The sequence below is a fragment of the Tenrec ecaudatus genome, chromosome 14, assembly GCF_050624435.1.
Source record: "Tenrec ecaudatus isolate mTenEca1 chromosome 14, mTenEca1.hap1, whole genome shotgun sequence".
NCBI classification, from domain to species: domain Eukaryota; kingdom Metazoa; phylum Chordata; class Mammalia; order Afrosoricida; family Tenrecidae; genus Tenrec; species Tenrec ecaudatus.
In genome coordinates this window covers 90,695,787-90,717,842 of record NC_134543.1, presented here as the reverse complement: position 1 = coordinate 90,717,842, position 22,056 = coordinate 90,695,787, and the positions used below count along the sequence as shown (strand labels likewise).

Genomic DNA, 22,056 nt, shown 5'->3' with positions numbered 1-22,056 from the left:
TCCATGTGCTCCTCTGCTGCAATCAACCAATCAGCTGTAAGGGGATTTGGGTGGGATGCCACATCCTTCCTGGGATCGTTGTCCTGATCTGATGTGGAAGGGCGTTTCCCTGGGGTGTGGCCCACCTCACCCTAGGTCCTACGAAAGATGGATGACCGAGAGAGGGCTTCTCATTAGAACTGGTACCCTGCATTCAGCCTCTGGTCTTCTAAACTGCAAGAGAATAAACTTCTGTCTGTGGAAACCTCCCCTGTGGCATTTCTGTCAGAGCAGCACAGATAATATAATAGTAAGAGGATGAAGGGAAGCTTACATTTCTTTTATAAAGGACTTGGGACATCATGGAAAGTTATTTCCACAGAGCATTAGTCAAGAGGTTTCAGCAGGTCCTTGAGGCATCTCTGAAGCATTTACCATGCGTCAGGTACTGGGCTAAGACATGGGAACAGAGTGCTAATGAGTGCATACACCTGCGTTGGATCCTGGAAAATGTACCGGTGCCGACTGAGGAGCGTGCCTGGGGCATCTGTGAGGGAGTACATGCCACGCACAGGCATGAAGTGGGGACCTTAGAGGGAGGCCAGTGAAGGTTTCCTCTCACCCTGTGATCCTTGCGCATGGCCCGTGTGGGACTCCGCTGAGCAGAGCTCAGACAAGTTGACTGACATTGGGGGGTAGGGGTGGGGAAGGGTAGGTAAGGGGGCTTGTGAGCAGAAGTTAGAAGCTAGAGGAGTTTTGTGGTCTAAAATGAGGGGTACATATTTTTGTCCTGAATGAAGGGTTTTAGGAAGAGAAGTGATACTTTATGCTCTTTAGTTTAGCAAATCATGATGGCAGCGACTTGGCTGATTGACTGGAGGTGGTGACAAACGCGAGGCAGGGAGACCTACTAGATCTTTGCTGCCTTGGTGGCGTAGTGGTGACCCGGTCGAGCTGAAATCTGCAAAGCCTGCAGTTCAAAACCACCAGCTGCTCTCGGGGGTAAATATGGGGCTGTCTACTTCCGAGGAGTTGTGGAGTAGTCCCCTCTGCCCTACACCATCACTGGGAGTCGGCATTGACCTGGTGGCGGGAGGTAGGTTTGGGGTTTGTCAACATCCCGGGAGGGAAGGGAAGACACAAAGGCACACAGGGCGAACAGAGCGGAGCAGCCGGATACAGAAAACTATCGAGCACTAGACCTGGTCTTGCAACTCATCCTGCGCTACTGAGCAGAGTCTAGGATGACTCATTGGCTCCTGGATGAAAGGCTATGGAATACTGGAGGAGCAAATTGGGGGAGACCCATTGCAGCAGCCTTCCCCATCTCCCTGGGAAGTCCCAGAAATCCAGGTTACCTCAAGGGCTAGAGAGCAATGGTCTCAGAACTATCTCGTCTCCCCAGCTGGGTTTCAAACTCTGTACTCTTACAGGTACGGAGGAGAACCTTTATCCATAGTCCTGAGCACAGGGCCTTGGGACTTATATTCATAGATTGCCTTCCGTGGGCGGGTCCACCTTGACACATTATGGCAGTGTTTCCTAAAGTGGGTGATACTGCTCCCTGGGGAGGGGGTGGGGGCACCGGGATAATGCAGAGGGGTGGCAAAAGCACATAATGCCTACACCAACCTGGGATGATGGGTTACAGTACAAATGTTTTCTAATTACGGGGGGCTGCTGAGTAATTTTTTTTCTTGAAAAGGGGTACGTCAAATAAGTGTGGGTCCCTATGCATCATAGTCAGGAGTCTAAAGACTATGTGCCCTACAAAGAAGCCATAATCAAAGGCTCTTTACAGTCCTTCGCCAATGCAGAGTCATTTTTCGCAGGCTGTAACTTCAGCCTATGCACGTAACTTTTGTGCCTTGCATGGAGTGGGATACCCAATCCATAGAAGGTCCTCGGCTCACAAAAGTGGCACAATGCTGGGGACTAAGGCTTCATTTGGTATTTCCTAAACTCCCAAGTGGGTAAGATCGGTGTACATAGCCTAATGTCACGTTGTGATTTCCATTCTGCCATGAGGGAGTTTACATCCCTTACCTCCTTCCACTCGTCCACATGTCTTCTCTGTGGGGACCCAGGGCAGCTGTGTACTCTTAACGGGGTGACTCCACAGGCTGGAACACACCCTTGCAGAACCCCGCCTCGCCTCGCCATGACCACGAGGCCTGGCGTCAGGAGACCTGAAGGCCATCCCTGCAGTACGTGGCTCTCTGTCGGGCTGGTCCTTGAGCAAAAGGCACCTCAGAGGGGACTGCTGTTCTAAATATGGCACTGGAGTGTACGAGAGCTGATGAGGTGAGTGATGAGGCCAGCCTCTCCGTGCGATGATTTATAGGTCCGGGCGCTGCAAGGCTCAGGAAATTGCAATGCTAAGACTATAAATGATTCATATTTTCCAGTATGTAAAACATGCTTATAGTCGACTCACTGGAGCTAACGGCGAATAAATTGCCAGAGAGTCAGACTCTGGTATAAGTCAAACAAATGCTTCACTGTGCGGCAAAGGTGACAATTGCTCCGCATGGCTCGGCCCGGGCACGACACCTCACCAGGGCGACCCGCGATTCTTCTTTGCCGTCAGTGATGATCATTACAAACCTTAAAACCTTTTCTTTTTTTCTGATAAGATCGCCAGAGGGGACAACAATAAGTTGACTGTCAATTTCCCGCCACTTCTAGTCAATTAATCCTGCACACAGTGCTACAGAGGCAGTAGCACAAAGGGGGAAGGGGCAGGAGCAAGGATGTCTCCCCCACTGTCCTGTTCATTTCATTAGGTCAGCCACTCGCGTGGCTTCCAGCAGCCAAACCCAGCCCACCAAGGCTTTATGTCCAGCTCATGAACTAAGACTGGATCTTGCCATTTGAAATCACGGGGGGCCAGAAAAACAGTAGGAAGATAATATTTTATGATCCGGAGCTCTAACGGCAGTGACAAGTCAAGTGTTCCAGAACAGCCATCCTCATTTATTTTAGTGCATCGACCAGGGTTTCTTTTCAGACAATGACAGAGCTGAGTGCTCCAACTGCATGGCCTACAGAACCTACCATCTATGGTATCTGGCGCTGTACAGGGCAAGGCTGCCAAGTGCTAGCTGGGGGGATGGCTTCCCAACTGGATGGGGCTGGCCCTAGTGAAAGGTTTGATCGGCCTGTCTCCAAACACCCCGTCATGGCCTATTCAGTGTCTAAATAGCTCATCGCAACTCCCTTAATTCCCAGTCGTTAGCACTTTCCAGAAGCCATTATGGCTGAGCGGATTCCGACTCATGGTGGTCTAGAAGTCAGTACTGAGTCTCCACGGCTGTGATCTTCAGGGAAGCAGACCGCACCATCGGTCCCCTACGGCGTGGATGGTGGCTTCCAACCATCCGCATCTCTGTTAGTGGCCAAGTGCTGCACTATCGGCGGTACGTTCATTAGCACATTAGTAGGAGTTGCTTTATTATATGACGATAACCCATGATTTGGGAATGGAACACAGGATTGGCAGGGGTGGTAGTTGGTAAGAGTTTGGGTAAACTGTCTTGGAAGGCACAAGAACCCCATTTGCACAGATTCACGAGATTCCCAGGCTATGAAGAAACCGTGTGTGAATCTGGGCGGCAGTTTCTGAACTGGAGCCCGTGTGAGAACAATACCTAAGTCTCCCGGTGTCCTCATGAAGGTTGGTCAACAGCTGAGTAAACTCAGACCCCATCGCCACTAGTCCTGGGCCTGAACGCCCAGGTCTCTATGGGAACGGGCCAGCGGTCCTTCTAGAGGACTCAAGGCCAAGGGCACGGTGTGATGCTTTCAGTGCAGTCCACAAACCTCAGACTCCTCTAGGGCTGACCTTGAACATGACTACTCAGTTTCTTCAGTGTTTTCTACCGCTTTGCTCTGCCTCCAGGTTGAGAAGGGGGAGCTGAAGTGGACATGAAGCTTTCAAGGAAGCCAGAAGCAAAGGTGGCCTGTGGCCTGCCTGGCTCCGTGCTAAGTCTGGATCCTGAAAGCCTGGGGGGTGAGGGAGAGTGCGCCCTGGGGTTGGCTTGTGGCTCGTGGGCTCCAAGGGAGTCCGGGGAAGGACGGCAGTGACTCTGGCATATCATGAGACTTCAGGGGCCGAATGACAGCCCAGAGCACAGAGGGGACAATGCTAGCAAGAGGATGGATGCAGAGAAGCAGCCGGAGGACAAGTCGCATCTGCACGGGCCGAGCAGGTGGAGTGACCTGGGGGAAAGCTGGCTGATTAGGCGGCATTGACTCGAGAGGGTCCTGAGAAAACCGCATCTGAATGTTGTGACTCCGCGGTCATCCTTCTAACGGCGTCAGCAGAACCTCAAACAGAGCAATGCCTTCTTCTTCCCTCCGTTACACTTTTGGCCAGATTGTTTAGTCTAGAAGGAATTAACAAATCGCTGGGACAAGAAAGGGGAGCAAGCCGAGGGGGCCCAGGGAGGGAGGGAGGGAAAGAGGGAGTGAGATACGGTATCCAGCAGCACAAATCTCGCTGCTTTTCCTGACAGCCACGCCGCCCTGCGTTGTGCAATAGGTCACGGGCATGACGTGCTAGGACTGAGCTCGCTGCGAGGCTCGGGCTTGGCTGTTCCCGGCTGGGAGGCAGCAAGACGCAGATGCCAGCTTGCCCCGTGGGGTGAATAAAAAAGTGTCCAAGCGGCCTTACTGTTCAGGTTTATCCAGCAACTTCAATTCTTCTTCTTTGGATGTCTCGTAATACTTTCTTATTTTAACCAGTTCATCCTCTTGAGCTCTCTGTTGAAATGGGAGCGGGGAGGGGAGAAGACCATGAGAATTTGCATACAGCACAGGAGGCGGCAAGTTTACGTTTAGTCCCTTGACCGCAAGCACCAACAGCACCTGCCGTTTGTTAGAAATCTGCATCATTGCTCAGACCCCAGAGGGAGGAGGTCCCAGGGGTGGGGGCAGCAAGTCCTCTGGGTGATTCTGGCACACGCAAAACTCTGAGACTCGTGGCTCTGATGGAAATGGTTCTAACAAACGCCCCAGTGGGATGCAGGCGGCAGTGTTTGATGCTGTCTCAGAATACCCGGGCTCCTCCCTTGTAAGCAAGCATGGGACAGGTAGTCTGCATCTGCGTTTCCATCCTTGCCCTCCAAGCAGCCCTCCTAACGCACATCGACTCTGGGTTCTTTGATGTCTAGTTGCCATCTTCCTTTTAGCCACTCGTTGTGTGCCCCAGATTGGGCATTGAAACCAGGGCTTTCTCAGAGTGCAGGCAGCTTCCCTCTGCTGTGAGGAGCCAACCAGTTCTGATCCTGTGCATGGTGCCAGCACCAAGTAGACGTGGAACAAAGCCCGTAACATTTATTGCCCCGCCCTCATTTGACAGATGACAGTACCAGAGCCTGACTTCATTAACTGCCAATCCCACGCTCCCCCACTGCACTATACTATGCTGACTTCCAGGCACGACACAAATGTATTATTAATCTCTAACAACCTGACACTTGCGTGTTTTGAGTTGTTGTCTGTTTACAGAAGCCTTACTAATGGAAAGAAGTCAGTCAGCCCTCCCCACCCAGGCATACTAAGCAGCTCCTGGTCTACCTGTAGGAAGGAGCCCTGGGGGCGCAGTGGTTAAGCCCTTGGCTACTGACTGAAGGGGTGGCAGTTGGAACTCACTCTGGGGTTCTACAGGAGAAAGACCTGCTGATCAATTCTGTACCGATCACAGGCCAGAAAACCCCGTGGGTCAGTTCTACCCTGTCACCTGGGATCATTCAGAGTTGACCTCTGACTCAAAGGCAGACAACAACAACAACAACAGTGTAGTTAAAGGATGTGAGAAACAGCTAGGACTTGCCAAAACCTGGGCCCAGTGATACTAAACTGGGGGCTGTTTCCATAAACGAGACTTCAGAGGACTATTTGGATGGAAACCGATGGCTTTTTGAGCTTGGTAATCATAGCATACTACAGAACCCCGGCAGCTTCCTGGTAACTGCTGTTAAGCAAGCAGAAGAGGATCTAGTTCACTCTGTGTTCTGGAGTCTCCAGCAGTCAAATGCACCGGAATGGGTGTGCAATTATGGGGTTTCTGTCTCTGCGGCGTCATCTTTTCAAGACAGCCTGCTTGGTTATTTCCACGTGTTACGCACATCCAAAGATCCTGCACACGTACAGTGGTGTTTGCTTTTCCAAGCACATTGTTGCTGCTTTATAAATTGACTGCTCATTTAATTCTCTCTTGAAAACGTATCGCACACACAGTTAGAACCTATTATAATCCCCCTTGTTCTCATAACCCAACAGGCGTAGAGAGTTGAAGTGACTGTTCTAAGGTCGGTCAGTAGTCATTGGCAGTCCTGGACCTCAAGCCTAAGATCCCAAACCTAGACTCATCACTCTATACTGCTGACTGCATTCAACACCATCACTCCTGTTACTTGGAGTCACCATCCAAGCTGGCATGACACCACTCCTGTTCTTCTGGGGGGTGGGGGTGCGGAGGCAAGGGCATACACCCTCACTGTGCAGGGAGTTCAACTTCACTTCAATAGTAATGGGCTGGGTTCTGAGATGTATCCACCCTCCCCTGAGGATGCGTGAGGAGATTCACCAACCCAGATCCACTGGGAGTGAGGAACCGGGCCTTTCCTTTGCCTGGGCTCAGTCAAGCTTGTGTGTCTGCGGTGAGGCTGAGAATACAAAGTCAAAATGCTCCCTACCAAAATGGCCCCGCGAGTTTTCTCAGGTGGAAGGAGCCACCTTGAGACCTTCGCCCTTTGAATGGGTAAAGATACAGAAATCTGAAAACAGCTTTGCAGATCACTCGCTGACACTCACGTTTTCATACAAGGCTGCCAGTGTCTCCAGGTCGACCACAGAGTCATCCACGTTGAAAATAGCTGCCGGGCGTCCGGAAAGACAAGGGAGAGATGATTAGAGGCCTATACCGCTGCTTCCAAGCAATATAGTTAACACACTGTCTCACGCACGCCGCGCCTTTGGCTCGCTCGAATACTCCTTCCTTCAGGGCCACGAATGAAAGGGACCAAAAAATGATTCCTATCACTAGCCTGAGCCTTGCTTAATTCTGCAAGCTCTGTGTCCTTGCTGCAGTTTAATTTAGGCTCCACAGGAGAAGTGTTTGTGCTTTAAAACTAAATCAGTTTTGCAAGTTTGAAGTACGATTTTAAATCTTTCTTCTCAGCTGGTAATTGAAGAGATTTAGTACCTAACGCACCAGAACTGACGCTTGCCCCATTACCAGGAAGAGAGGGAGAGGGGGAGAGAAAAAAAAAGAGACAATGTTAGCAAATTAAATGAATTCAGGCATGTGATCTGAGGCACCTTTTCCACTGCAAACAGCTTGTTTGGATTACAAAGACAAGAAAGAGCAATAATTGAAAATTAAGATTATGGAAACCCCCCAAGAGCCAATCTGACGGCAACTTCTTGTTCCTATGGTTTTATTCCTGGTTGCGCCGTATCTTAAAGAAGCCACTTAGCATTTGTTGATATGCTTACTTTTTCATCTAGGGGGATCCCTTCCCATATGTGCCGGGGCACAAACACTGGCATCTTAAAGCCATGATGGCTTTGAATATCAAAGTTGTTTGGAATGAGCCAAGTCCACATCTTTAAATAATTATTCAAAACTAATAAGGTTTGTTCCCTCAGCCCTACCTCTCTCTCTTCCCTGACTTTCCACTGTGAAATTAACCAGCACGCTAGTAAATTTTCTCCGTGGCAGGCTAATTAATTTTATTAAACCAACCAGTGATATTTAGAATGCCTTAAAATGTTGCTTGTCAACCATTAGGTGGGTTCCTTGGCTTTGCCCCATGCCTTTTGGAGAAGGGACGGAGCCAGATAAGGAGATTTCTAATAGCTTGTTTCTTCTGTAGCTTAGAACCTGAGCAGTCTCTTTTATGTCATGCTAAGACAGTTAATTAGCTGAGCGATGGGCAGATCTTTACAGAACACCAAGAAATGTACTTAAAATCCCACCGTAGGCCACTTTTTCCTACTTAGGAGCTAATCCGCTAGCTCCTCCTAGCTCTGTGAGGATGTGAAACAGAATAAAGTCAATGTGATAGTGATGAAGTGAGTCATCTGAGACTCCACCACGACAAAAGGGAAACTACCCTCCCAGAAAGACCCGTCTCAGAACACGAAGGGAAACGTGTAGTCGGAGGACCAATGAAGGGCTCTGACCTCGCAGGGCTGGTTTTTGAATGGAGATAACATGGGCTCATAATTTAGGAGACAGATGAGGGGGGCTTAAAATATTTGTGGAAAAATTCCATGATCTATTCAATTTTCTAAGCACTCCTTGATATGTTTGACTCTCTCTCTCTCTCTCTCTCTCTCTCTCTCTCTCTCTCTTTCTCTCTCTCTCTCTTTCTCTCTCTCTCTCCAAACTAGCCAGGGCCTCTTCTAGCAATCCCAAACTTCTCCTACAGAAATTAGCCAACACAAAGGCAATAATTGACCTAGCATTTCTGCATCTCAACTAATCACTTAGCCTAGTGGTTGCACACAAGCCACAAACCTCAAAAGTTAACTAAGGAATCTTAACCAGGGAGAAAGAGAGGAATCCACACACCTCCTCCCTCAGTAACTCGTGATATGATTTTACAAGACGAATCAGCTGGGAGTTCAGCTGCACAGGTGAACCGGCTATTAGCCCAGCCAGTCTTGTTCCCGTGGATGCAGACCAAAATTCCCCTTCAAACGGGGGTCAGGGAAGTGTGTGGGCCCCAGAGGCTCTCAGCCACCCTTTGCATGGGTACTGAAGGTGTACACTTACTGAAGGTGTACTGACATCCTGAGACTGTTCCGAAATATGCTTGGTAGAGAAGTGTACAATGCACAGAAAATACTCTGCCTCGTGAAATTTATATTCCAGTGCATGGAACAGAAAACAAACAGGTGGAGAAATAATCCTAAACAATGACTGACACGCAATGAGTGAAAAACCCAACTCACTGCCAGCGAGTCCTTTTGGAGGCCAAGCAACCCTCCAGGAAAGGGGAGCCCTGCCCCTGTGGGCGTCTGAGCTGCAGCTGTTGATGGGGGCCGAGCGCCTAGTCTCTCTCCCATAGCCCATAGGAACGTATGCAACATTAAATGGGGAGATCGAGGCAGGCTTCCTTGAGGGGTGACATTTAACTAAGACGTGAAGGGGTTGCTTTGTACAGATCTAGGAGAAGAACATTCTAGGCATAGCTTCTTTCTTCCGATGAAAGAACAGAAAGGGGTCCAGAACAAAGGCCGGCATGGCTTTTGCAGAGAGAGCAAAAGGCTAGGGAATGCAAGGATGTCCTGGTTAGAGTTAAAAAAAAAAACACAACAACTTCAAGCTTCAGTGTATCAGTAAAACACGGCTTATACTGAATATTGAGAACACTTTCAGTGAGCTTGTATATATGCTGCGGTTCTCTCTCTCTCTCTCCATACACACACACATACACACACACACATACATACAATAGATACAAAGCACATAGATGAACTCAAAATACTAACTGTGCATGATGACTATTATTTGTTTTAATGTTGGTTCATACCACTATCTCCTTTAATGAGAGAAGTAATTAAACGAGACAGCAAGTAAGTGAATCGCTGGGCTGTCTTATAAATGCAATGTTGAAGAATTCTTAGATGCTTCCAATGAGAGCGATTGCTCCTAGACCCTTCCCTTCCTTCAAGACCCTACGTCATGGGCCAGCTTCAGGAAGCATCTTTGACTTTTGAGAGCAAAATACAAAGTTAACTCTCATCTCACAAGCACACACACACACACACACACACACACACACACACAGTTCATGGATACTCTTTTCAGAGAAACAAACACAACATACTTCTGGGTCTACTGAGGAAGTAACCTGCTTTTTACCTCTGACTTCAACCTTTCCCAACAATCTAACTTTCATCATACTACCAAAGTTAGTTATTTAATAAAACAAGTAAAAGAAATAAACAAAAAGACATAGGCCTCAAAATTTTACTTTGATGTTCAAAGCACCTTGGATGCTTTAAATATTGGGTGAATTCCAAGCTCCTTGATCTGGTTTTTAAGCTCATTCCTTGCCTGGCCCCAAGCTACATTTCCAAATCTCATCTAACACCACACTTCCTCCATGTGCCCTGTGCCCAGCTCCAATGGGCAAGCCCCCGTTCCTAAAATGCCATGGCTTCCTGCTGCCCCACGGCTCATCCTCCAGGGCCCAGCTCAAATATTCCCTACCTTAAAAGGGGATCTTCAGCCTTGGGATTATTAAATTCTCACTCCTTCCCTCTACCACAGTGGTTCTCAACCTTCCTAATGTCGAGACCCTTTAATACAGTTCCTCATAGTGTAGTGATCCCCCCAACCATAAAATTATTTTCATTGCTACTTCACAACTGTTATTTTGCTACTGTTATGAATTGGGCGACCCCTGTGAAGGGGTCATTCGACCCCCAAAGGGGTTTCACCCCACAGGTTGAGAACTGCTGCTCTGCCATGATGCCACACTCATATTTTACAGAGCAAGAACCACATCTTTGAAGCCTCTCTTGTATGACAGTATCCCTCCTCCACTATAAGAGCCTGCTAGTGAAATAGGGCTTCTATGGGTCTTGATCATCTGGGCACCTCGAATAACAGGTGTCACATACAAAGTTTGTGGATGAGATAGATGTCATAGGACTCCCAGGGGACAAATCCTCAGGTTGGATGTCAGGAAAAATTTCTTGAAAATAAGACTAAAAGGCAAAGATGGGGCCATTGCTTCGGGGGCAGGAAGTCTCTGCAAAGGGTGCTTGAAAAATAAGGAAATGGGTCAATGGGTCGCACAACATAATAAACACAATTAATGCCCCTGAATTGTACATGCGAAAGTGTCAGATGTACACGCAAACATAACATGCTACAATGAAAATTTTTTTTTAATTAGAGAGAACACAGAGAGTAGGGACTTTACGGGAGGGCAGGATTTCAGCAGATGGACATATTTTTCAGATTGGTGGGGGGAATATCTGAAATAAGGTTGTGACCCTTCCCACCTATATTTCCTCTTAACAAAACCAAGGTTGAGTCACACTCACTGCCATTGAGTCTGTTCCAAGTGCAGGCGAACCGATAGGACAGGGCAGAACTGTCCCCACGGGCTTCCAAGGACAGATCTCTTTCCTGCAGGAGTAAACCCCACCTTTCCCCCTTGGGGAGGCGGGTAGTCTCAAAGTGCTAACCCTGTGGCTATAAACAGCCCGACGTGCACCCACCAAGCCACAGGGCTCCTTCTGTAATGGGCAAGAGGCAGCAAAATCCTGAATTGTGCAGACAGAGGGGAAAGATGCTATGTAGTAACCCACGACAACATTAGCAGCTAGCTAAAGAGAGGGAGGAAATGGGAACAAAAACCCTTCTGAAACTGTAAACCTAGATGTGGGGGAAGAGTTTTGTGTCACCCACAGAAATAATCAGTCCAACTTCAGAGCTGTCTATAATGGTTGGTCTTTTGCTCAGATCCCCGGAGAGGGGTGGGGCAGAAGAAAGGGGCTGGTGAAGTAAGAGGTGGGGGAAAACAGTTAATTTCCGCCAAGCCCACGTATTCCGGCACGACTTACCCTCTTCCCCACAAGGCTATTTTAAAATATTAGATAAGATACAGAGGCAGAAGAAGCCATTTCAAGAGATTATCTGACTGCACTCAGGAACATAAAGAAAGTAAGGGAGCCCTATCATTTCTCCACGGCAGAGTGGCTCAGGAAGATGAGCCTATTGGCCAAACGCCTGAGCAGCAAAAACTATAGACTCATGACGCCAAGGTGACTGGTCTTGCCTGGACACACTCTGCCTCGCCGTGACCAAATGCGGTTGCATTTCCTAGAAAGCTCTACCTGGTCCTTCATTCTTTCCCCACATCCTGGGATGGTTACAACAAAAGATAACTGCCCTCTGATGGACTCATTCTTGAGGATGCTATTCAACATGGAAACCATTTTGTTCAATAAGCCCATTTTATCTCAGGATCTCACTACAGAAAGAAATCAATCTTTCGACAGACATAGCTCTCCATTTTATACGCTAAAAAAATGCTCAGTCTCTGTCTCTTTCACACACACACATGCCTGTCATTTTATAAGTCGAATCAACTAACACCAGCCTGCACCCTTCTACAGCAAACCTCAGGGCCCCGATACAGTAGTAATTCCCAGTCATTCCAGCTCTCATTCCCATCTGTATCGAGCTCATTATGCCAACCCTCCTGCAGATGGTGTCAGAAAGGTGAAGTGTCAAATCCACAAAGGAGAGACCCCAGCAACCCGTTGCTACTGCAATATCAATCATTGCTGGTGCGTTTTACTTTTATCTCTCGCGCTCCCTAGTTGTCCCCGCTCACACTGTCAGTCCAGTTAGAATATTTCACCTACACCTCACAATCTGTCCACAGGAAGTAGACACACGCTGTGAAAAGCTGGTAATTTTATTGGGTTCCTTTACCTTTAAAAATCTGTTACTTGGCCAAGTCTGGTTTCTGGGCTCGTTTTTTGCAGGGAAATTGAGGCAAACGTTTTTATGTGGTCCTCTGGTGCCTGCTCTGTGCTACAAGAGTTATACACACAAGGGTCATTAGAGTAGTGTTTCACCCATTAAGATATAATAACCGTCAGCAGGGACAAAAAGCAGATCAGTATCGCAAATTCAGGCTAACAGGCTCACATAAAAACTATGCGCCTGCTTCAGGCGTAGGCCCAGGGTCACGGTCTTTCACAACAGGCAAATTCCCTCTCCAGCTCCCAGGCTGCTTTTCACAAGACCGGGGTAGCTGGAACGAACACGCAGGAATTCTCGCGGCCCTCCAGCTACTTTTTAACCCTTCTTTTCTAACCTCGAGTGCACCGTGTCCAAAGAGACAAAGAGTGACAGCACCCGTTGTCTGAAGGGCTTCTAGTTTGTAAAACCCAAGCGGAGTTATTTAAGGAAGCTGTTCTTTTGGACTTGGCCATTGGGCAAGAACACACGGAGAAGGCTGGGGCAGAAAAGGTACCCCCCGTTAACTGCTCTGTTAGACCAGTCAAGGTAAATCTGGTCGTGCAAGGTGTGCAGGAGGTCACTCACACAGATGGGAGTGGGCTGGCTCCCCAGCCTCCGGCTGATGCTGCCTTTTCACTAGCCTGTCTCTCCTTAAGTGGCTGACAGGTCGCCTTGCAGAAAGTGAGTGTTGAATACAGATCCTGCTGGCATTCTAGGCTTCTTCCCAACCCCAGACAGCAATGTTGATTAGGATTATTGGACTTCATCAGAAGAAATTGTTCCGTTCACAAGGTTAACTTCCAAAGAAGGCAAACCTACTTCAAAAGAGTTGACTCTGACTCAGAACGACCCTTCTGAACAGGGTAGAACTGCCCCTGTGGGTTTCTGAGGCTGCAACTCATCTTTCTGCTGAGGAGTGGTGGGTGGTCTTTAACGGCTGACCTTGCAGTTAGCTGCCCACCACATAACCACTGTGACCAGGGCTCTTGTGCTAAGGAACATTCTGTGGTGGTGTCCGATGTTTGGAGCCTCACTGAAAACTCCATTTGGAGAGAAGAGAAAATGGAAGGGGAGAGTCACACAGAACGACTCAGGATTTAAAACTCCCGTGTCACCTGCCCCATGAAGCTCCCACAGAGTCTCAGGTCAAAGGGAAGGAGCGTGAGGGATGGGGAAGGCTGAGAGGGGACATGGGTAGCACTTGAGCACTGAAGAAAGGGAGGACAGGAACACCTGCCCACAGTCACATGCACCTGCCAACAACACCGTCATCTTGGGAGCAAAGGCTGAGTTCAAGGCAGACATTGAGCAAAGGTGGAAGGAAGCCAGGTGGGCAGAGAGTCAGAGGGGAGTTGGGGAGAGGCAGCACTCAGAAGTCAGGTGGGGGTGGGGGTGGGGCTCCACCGAAGACTCTGAACTCCAGTCTCGTCACCTTGGTTACAGTTGGATGGATACTCTCCTTACCAGGACACGCTATCCCCTACTGTCCACTGTGTTCCACCATGCGCCCACCTATGTGCACCCAGATACGGCCATGACCTCATTCTACCCGTCTCCCCAGAAGAAATGCTAAAGGGCACTAATTATCAAGTAGCTTAAAGGAATTTCTGTGAACTGCTCCAGACGTAGGCACAGCAGGCAAATCTTTCTAGGGATTAGTTGCTAATCATTAATAGCACTTATTAAAAGAGAACCTGGTGGTGCAATGAGTTAAGTATCAGGCTTAGCTAACCCTATGGTTTAAACCCACCAGCCATTCTTTGGGAGAGAAGATGAGGCTGCTGTTGCCCTGGTGAAGATTTGGTCTTCGGAGCCCGATGGAGTCCTGTTCTGTCCTGCAGACCCCCTGTGAGATGCAGTCCGCTCCAGAGCAGTGGATGGCGAGCACTTACTGGGGGATGCATTTAATTGTATCAGGTGAGTGCAATGCTCGTCTTCTAGTTTGGTAGACAATGAAACTGAGGCACAAAGTTATACCCATTCATTTTCTAGGCTCAGTTCCTTAAGGGGTGATGGCATTGTCTGGTTTGAGACTATGTTTCTTTCATACATGTTGGCGTACAATCAGCCCCCACCCCCTCACCCTTTCTCCCTCGCAGATGCACACCCCCATGCAAATACATTTCAACCAATATATGAGCCAACCAATAAACTACCACTCACCAGAATCTACATAGACACTTTCACCTCTAAATGGAATCACATGCTTTTGACATGAAGAAGTGATCGCTGAGCAGGAGCCACACAAAGTCCATGTGATGAAGACGTTGAGCATTCTATACATTCATATGTAACTCTCTCATTGTCTAATTATCACTCGTATTTAAACTGGAATACAGGATTCCAGTGTCTGAAGTGCAATAATTAACTGCGTTCCTTGTTAAATATCTGTAGATTATAATCTCTTGTTAACTCTTTGCAGTCATGCACAGTAACCAGCATTGCAGTTGAAGTCAGACCATGAAGAATTTTTACACAAAGAAAAGTGAAACCCAAAGAAGGTTCATTTGGAAAAAAAAAAAGAAAGAAAGAAAAGGAAATCCAGTCAGACATAGCGCACTTTTCCTGAACAGAGAGTAATACTTGTAATTTTACACTACGTGCCAGCATTGACTCAACAGGCACACGACTGAAAAGGCACACGAAAAGGCACACGATGCTGCCAGACACACTGAGAATAAAAACTATCAGTGGAATATATTTTACAGTCTTCTCTGCATTGCTGAAGGCCTGCTGGTATGGTGTGTGGTACTTGGTAAAACCCTAATCAGGGCTCCAATGGGAGAGAGACCAGTGTAAATGATGCTCAGGAAACAGGAGTGGGCTGAGAAGCAGAAGCAGCAAAATATAAAAGCAGCATTTTTCTAATATATTCCAATAGCTTAGAATCAAGCTGCCATTTCAACCCCAACCCTCACCTAGGTCCAGGCACATACTAGGCCTGAAGGTGCACAAGCTACCATTGCATAGGTGCAATTAAAATTGTCCATGGTTCAAAGCTCAAAGAAGGGCACACAGCAGAGAATTCAGGAAACTTCCCCCTTACATCCTCTATTCTCTGGAGGGCAGTGGAATGAGAGACAGTTTGGGTTAAGCGGCTTCTGTTCTTCCATTAGTTCTGGTTCTTTTAAGCCAAAATTACATTCCAGGCAGATTGGATGGTTTCAGCCAGTTGCCTGAAGGTAGAGTACAAAGAAATGTCACACTCTGCTTTCTGGACCCAGCTGGGCGAGGGAAGGAATGCGCAGCGGTGGCTTAGAGAGGGACGGGTGAGACTCCTGCTGTTCAGGTGGCTGAGGCCGGGTGGGAGGAAGACGGAGGTGAGAAAGAGCAGGAAAGTATTACAGCTACTATACTCATTCATTTCATCTAAAAATATTTTTAAAAGAATTTTGCCGATATTTCATATGTGGACTGACAGCGGCATTAGCAGGCCACAATCACCGGTCACATTCGGTGGGCAAGGTGCTCCCTCAGCCTCGGCAGCCACCTTGTTCATTTGCTTTCACAAACTGCAGAGCTGTGGTTTTTCAGGATTTCCTCTTTTCTTCTCTTTTGCTGGTACTCAATTCAAGGAATCTTCTTTTTTCTTTCTTTCAGATCCTAAAATCTGGTTTTAACTAGCATACACTTCACCAAACAAACAAATTGGCCTCAAAAGTTTCCTGCAGAGAAACCCCCAGATTAAAGATAATCTGCCTACAATAGGAAAATAGCCGAGTTGACACTTCTGTTGTAGTACAAACTCTTCATCGGTCATGGAATGACATAAAAAGCAAAGATAATCTTATCAGATTGGACAAAAAGTTGCCCCCATAAAAATGCAAATAATTGGATTTACCGAGATGGAAATACGGGGTTGGAGTCATTATTGTTAGTAATAAGCGGCACCCCACTTTCTGAATTGGGCCTTGAGCAATTGGCTAGCGAGAACTCAAAGGAATCAAAGTTAGCAAGATTTTTAAAAGTAGTATAAACTTTGAATTATGTTGCTGGCAAAGCATATTGAAAGTACATGTATTACCAAAAGAACAGACCTGTCTCAAAGAAGTACAGCCAGAATGCTCCATAGGAGCACAGATGGTGAGACTTTGCACGTATTATTGAGACCAGTCCCTAAAAATAGACATCATAACGGAGCATGGTTACCATGGGTGAAGGTGGAAGAGATTTTGCTTAGGGGGTATTGAATTTATGTTAATGGAGGTAGAAAAATTTGGAAAAGGATGTCAATAATAGATGTATGACATGAAGAGTATAAGCAAGGGCACTGTGGAGGTTGTTGAATTGGAGAGTGTTTTGTTGTATATGTTTCTGCCACAATTGAGAAAGAATAATAATTATACCAGTACCCATGAGCATAAGGGCGAGGGGAATGCTCTAAAGTTGACTGTGGTCACAACTGTACAACTCTTCTAGATGTGACTGCATTACTGGATTGTATGCAATGTGGATGAAGTGCCAATACAACTGCTTAAAAAGAAAAAAAGCAAACCAAATAAACAAACAAAAAGTAGTATAAACTTTAAGTCACATTTTGGCGTGTTTCACAGTGAGCATATTGAGGGTAGATGTGCACCGTGGATGTCTTTTAGAACTCAAACATGGAGATGCAGGACTGAAAACTTTTTTTTTTTTTAAGCACGGGGACACAATAAGCAAAATTAGAGACCATGGTCTAAGGGTAAGAGCCCTGGTGTCACTGTGTTAAGTGCTAAGCTGCTAACCGAAAGGTCGGGTGATGGTCTGAAGTCAGTAGTTGCTCCACAGGAGCAAGGTGCAGCAGACTGATTCTGTAAAGATCGACAGCAGTGGGACAGTTAACCAACAGCCCTCCTCTCTTCCACGGGTTGCTCTGAGTCACGACTGACTTGCTTGCAGTGGGTTTGATTTGACTTTGGTCTTCACCTATAGGTTCTTCTAGGCTGGAGTGAAACTGTTTCTCAGTCAAGTCTGACACAATCCACAATGAATTTCAGATGCCTGATCAAATCTGTTATGTCCCAGACAGATAGTACACATCTTGACCAAGATTTCTGGAAATTACTAAGAAACAATGTGGCGCTGTCTACTGGGCATTGTATCCTCCTCTCACATTCTGAATCAGAGTCCTGAACAGAAAGATCATCTTTGATGGACATAAATTCCTGAAGTGAGATTCCGAACTAGTAGGAACTAAACTGGAAAAAACGTTTTATTTTTATCTTAGGTTAAATATTATAAATATGAATTTTGAGTGTTCGGGAAATTTCCAAACCCATGCCAGCAGACTTCTGGCACCCAGTCTGTTGCAATGCACAGGGAGGTTTATATCAAGAACAGTCAACAACAGTTTTCCATCCCCCTGGGACTAGAATAAAAGGAAATCACTAATGGGGAATGAAAACACTAATTTGCAATCATGTAGGCAGTTACTATGTAAGGCTGTCAGAATGCTTTTACATACCAGTCATCCCCATTTAACAAATGGAAAAAGAGCAGCAAGCAACTCCCAGATTGAGTCTCTCCTGGACCAAATACATGAGCCGTGGGTATTAGGATCAGCCCCCTGACACCATTCTTCTAAAGCCAAGGCCTTTCCGTTACTGACAAAGACTATTATACCTTAGTCGGGGAGGGATCTGGCTTACTCCCACAAGATGTCAAATACCATCTTGGGAAGTGAGAAGCCGATAAAAAGAGTTACTTTCTTGTAGATGTGTTGTCTCCAAATCTCTCTGTTCACTCAGCATCTCACTAAATGTTAAGACGCTCATTGTACACTCAAACAGAAGTGGCCCCAGCCAGCTCAGATCATCCCAAGTATAACTTTCCCACTCCCACACTGTATATCTTCCACTATTTCACTTTTACTTTTTAGAACCGTTATATGGGGAGAACTTCCAAACGTTTGTGGGGAAAAAATGAAATAAAAAGATGGCAGAACATTCCATGAATTTGAAGTCCCCTCATGCGCATAAAGCCACTGAATCCAGAAATTCAAGGCACATATACATCTATTGTCCTCCATCACTCCTTGTATCTGATATATCCAACCATTGCAATCCTCCTGCTAAGCATCCTTTGGGCACGTCTCCTTTACATTTCCGGTACATTTCTCCTGCACATCTCTGATCTACATTTCTGCGGACAAGTCTGTTTGAAAGCTCTTGTAGTAGTTCAGTTGCAAAATGACAAAAGCCAAAAACTACTCTGCCCCCAGGCCTACTTGTGCTGATTGATTCCACAATCACCTGCTGCTTGATTCACTGATGTGCCAGGTATGGGCGCAAGATCCGGGAACTCTACTTGTGAGCCATCGCCTTCGGTAATCCACCTCTCGGCATCTGCATTCTAGACGTGCAGGTCACCGAAAACATACGCAGGGGCACACTGAAGTAGGAGAGAAATGCCTCAGGTGACCAACAGGATGAGAGAGGGATCTCAGTGAGCCTCACCGAAGTGACATTTAACTTCAATCCCTGGACAAGAAAAAGGAGCTGATCTCCAGACATGTCATCAGAAAAGGTCAATTGCTAGAAAAGGACATCATGCGCAGCAAGGGGAAGGGCCAAGGAAAATGCTGGACACACTCAAGGAGATATGGGTGGACAGGACAGCTCTAGCAATAGCCACAAACACCTCGACAATCAAAAGGTGGCCCTGGCCTGGGCAGTGCGTCATTCTTGTCTCATGACTGTTGCCAGGAGTTGGAGTGAAGCCAAGGTCAATGAACAACAACAACAACTAAAGAGTCCAGTGGAAAGGTAATCCATGTAGAGGAAACAGCACATTCAAAGATGTGCAAGAAGGGGAAAATGGCTTTTCTAAGGCACCAAAGATCTTTGTAGCTAGGATGCACTGGAGGAAAACAAACAGAGTGAAGTTGGAGAAACAGGCTGCCGTGCGCCATGCTACCACCGGATGCATGTTTCTGTACTCTTGATTCAATCGAAGCACTTCGCTCTGACATTTGTCCTCCTCATTTCTGATCAGGTGATGTCCACGTGTCTTGTCATGGTATTCAGGGCCCCTCCCTGTCTAGTAGGAAGGCTGGTGGCAGAGCGGGTTATGCATCAGGCGGCTCCTTGCAAGGTGAGCAGTTCAAAACACCAGCCCATCCGTAGGAGGAAGAGGAGGCTCTCTGCTCTTGGAAAGAGTCACGGTGTTGGGAACCCTGAGTTACAGTTCCATCCTGACCTCGAGTTAGAGTGATTCTATGGCAGTGGAGGAGAGAGCGAGCTCCTGGTCTAGATGCTGTCTGTACTTCAAGTCTTGGCTCGTGAAACCATCCGCAATCACCTACAGTCTTCTATAGTCCAGCCCAGGAATACCTGTGATCCACCACAGGCCTTCTTTCATGGTCTCTCCTCACCTGGATATCTCCTTTCCTCAACACATGACCACAGTCCCATCCTCTAGGACTTGAGTTGTATGTACTCTGTGTACAGGTTACCCAAATTCACAAGCAGAGTCAAGACACTTCACTATTGGGCGTTCACAGCCAATTCTACTGTAATCGTGGGTGGCTCACATAAGTCCCACACCATCCTGCGAACGCCTGGCATCTGGATCTTACATGTGTTTGTGCTTATGACACCTCATACAGAGTACTCGACACATGTTTACTGAATGAGTGAATGAATGAATGAATGAATGGGGACATTAATGAGGTAAAGGTAGTCTGGGCCAAATGTACTGGGATGGAACACATGATTTTATCGGATTTCAACTATTCTAACATTTAGCCTATTTAAAAAATAATTTAAGTTAATAAACATATTGAATGACTTTTATATGTTAACCAATTAGCTATAAACAACATTTAATTACCAACAGCAGAGAAAGTCCATCGCAAAGGAATGCAACACGACATGAGGGACAAACACTGGCTCAAACACTCGTAATCTAGGAGATGAAGAGCCAGAAGGCTTCTGCTTCATGAATGTCCAGTAAATACACCCGTGCCTAGTGGGCGACAGTGTAGCTGCTCACCTTCTACATGTATGTGAGGAAAATGAGGTTTCACCTATCAAGTTGAATTCACAAAAGTCCTGTTATCCATCAGTGGGAGATAATCGTGGACTGAAACACCCAACACTTATCACGGTGCCCACGCAGTCATCTCAGCAAGCCAGAACAGACATGTCAACGTCATTTAGAAACCGGGGACGCTTGAAGTCTTCCAGGACGCCTGCAGGCCCGTCCCTTTCTGCTGAGTAGAGCAGGCTTTACAAGATTCAGGCATTTGGTTTCCAAACGTGTTGATGTTTACTTCTTCATATTCATTAATGTCCCCATGTCTTCATTTGTTCATTCATTCAATCAAAAAACATTTACTCCGTGCCTATCACATGCATCGCTGGCACCGGTGAGGGGCCTGATGTCTCAGCAGGGAAGTCTGGCATAAACACCTAGATCTCACTGACAAGTTGGTTCTGAGTCAGAGGGGCCTTACATAACGTTTCAAAGACTTCATTCTCTATGGGAGCAGAAGGCTTCACCTTTCCCCCAGAGGAGGGCTAGTCGATGGAGGGCTTTGAATAGATAGGGTAGATATTCGTCACGTATAAAAACGGATACTTCGCTTTCGGGTGCACATACCAGCTATTGTGAGTGAGGAAAGAGCAAGTGAGTGTTTCTGGTTTTGTGGACTCGCCGAGACCCATCGACGACAAAGGGACTGTGGTTATTTCCCCGGGGTTGACAGGCAGTGAGACCTGGCTCAGGCTGCCAGCTGGCCTCTCCTGAGCCCAGCGTGCTGCACCCTGCTCCCATTAAAACAAACAGCTTGGGCCAACGACAGCACAGGGAATCCTTTCATCAGGATGACGACCCAAGGCCAAGTGCATTCCACTCACGACCAGACAGGGATTCAGGATGAAATATAACTGACACCGCTCGGGCACCTAAGTGACCTTCAGATGCCAATGTCAGTCCAATGATTCCAAAGGAAGATTAAGCTCTGGTTATATTTCCATCTTCATCTGGAATGTATTACTAAATGAAGAAACAGAATGGAGATTTTTTTTCTTTCTGAAGAATGTAGGAGCCAGCCCTCTAAGGTGGATAATAGAGGTGCTTGAGGCTGACCCAATCATTAAAACGGTGCCCACAAGACCTCAGCATTCATGACACTACAAAACAAACATGCATTCTAACTTCACATCGCCTGTTCTCCGCCAGAGATGAAGAGACCTGGGTAGACTATTTTTCTCTTCAGCTCACGATGAACTTAAGTCCAATACATCTGGAAGCCCACATGATCCTGACGTGGTAACTGGGCTATCGGGGGACTGACTAGGTTCATTCTCATCGTGTGGTGGTCTGATGGACTGGAACAGAACGTGCCTGAGAAGAACAGTTCAGACTACTGCTGTGAGATGCCATGGAGTCACCTTCAACTCATAGCAACGCCACGTAAAAGACTAGGGTTTTCTGAGCTTGATGGGAGAGGATTACCACTTCTTTCTTAAGTGGGACTGCGGGGTGTGTTCAAACCACCAACTCTGTGGTTAGTTTTTGCTCCCTTTTAACCACTGTGTCACCACGGCGCCTCAGAGAGAACTGATTAAATCTCATAGGACATTCCA

The 22,056-nt window shown here is 47.1% G+C and overlaps 1 protein-coding gene across 2 annotated transcripts in view; it reads right to left on the bottom strand.

Moving 5' to 3' along the window:
• Positions 1 to 22,056, bottom strand: part of FMN1 (formin 1) — a 429,794-nt gene that overhangs the window by 153,709 nt on the left and 254,029 nt on the right. For both annotated transcript variants that reach the window (XM_075530963.1, XM_075530964.1), the window contains 2 exons: positions 6,799 to 6,860; positions 4,655 to 4,743 (listed from right to left, as the gene is read on the bottom strand). In XM_075530963.1, coding sequence (XP_075387078.1) covers positions 4,655 to 4,743; positions 6,799 to 6,860 — 151 coding nt within the window. The remainder of the gene's footprint in view (positions 1 to 4,654; positions 4,744 to 6,798; positions 6,861 to 22,056) is intronic.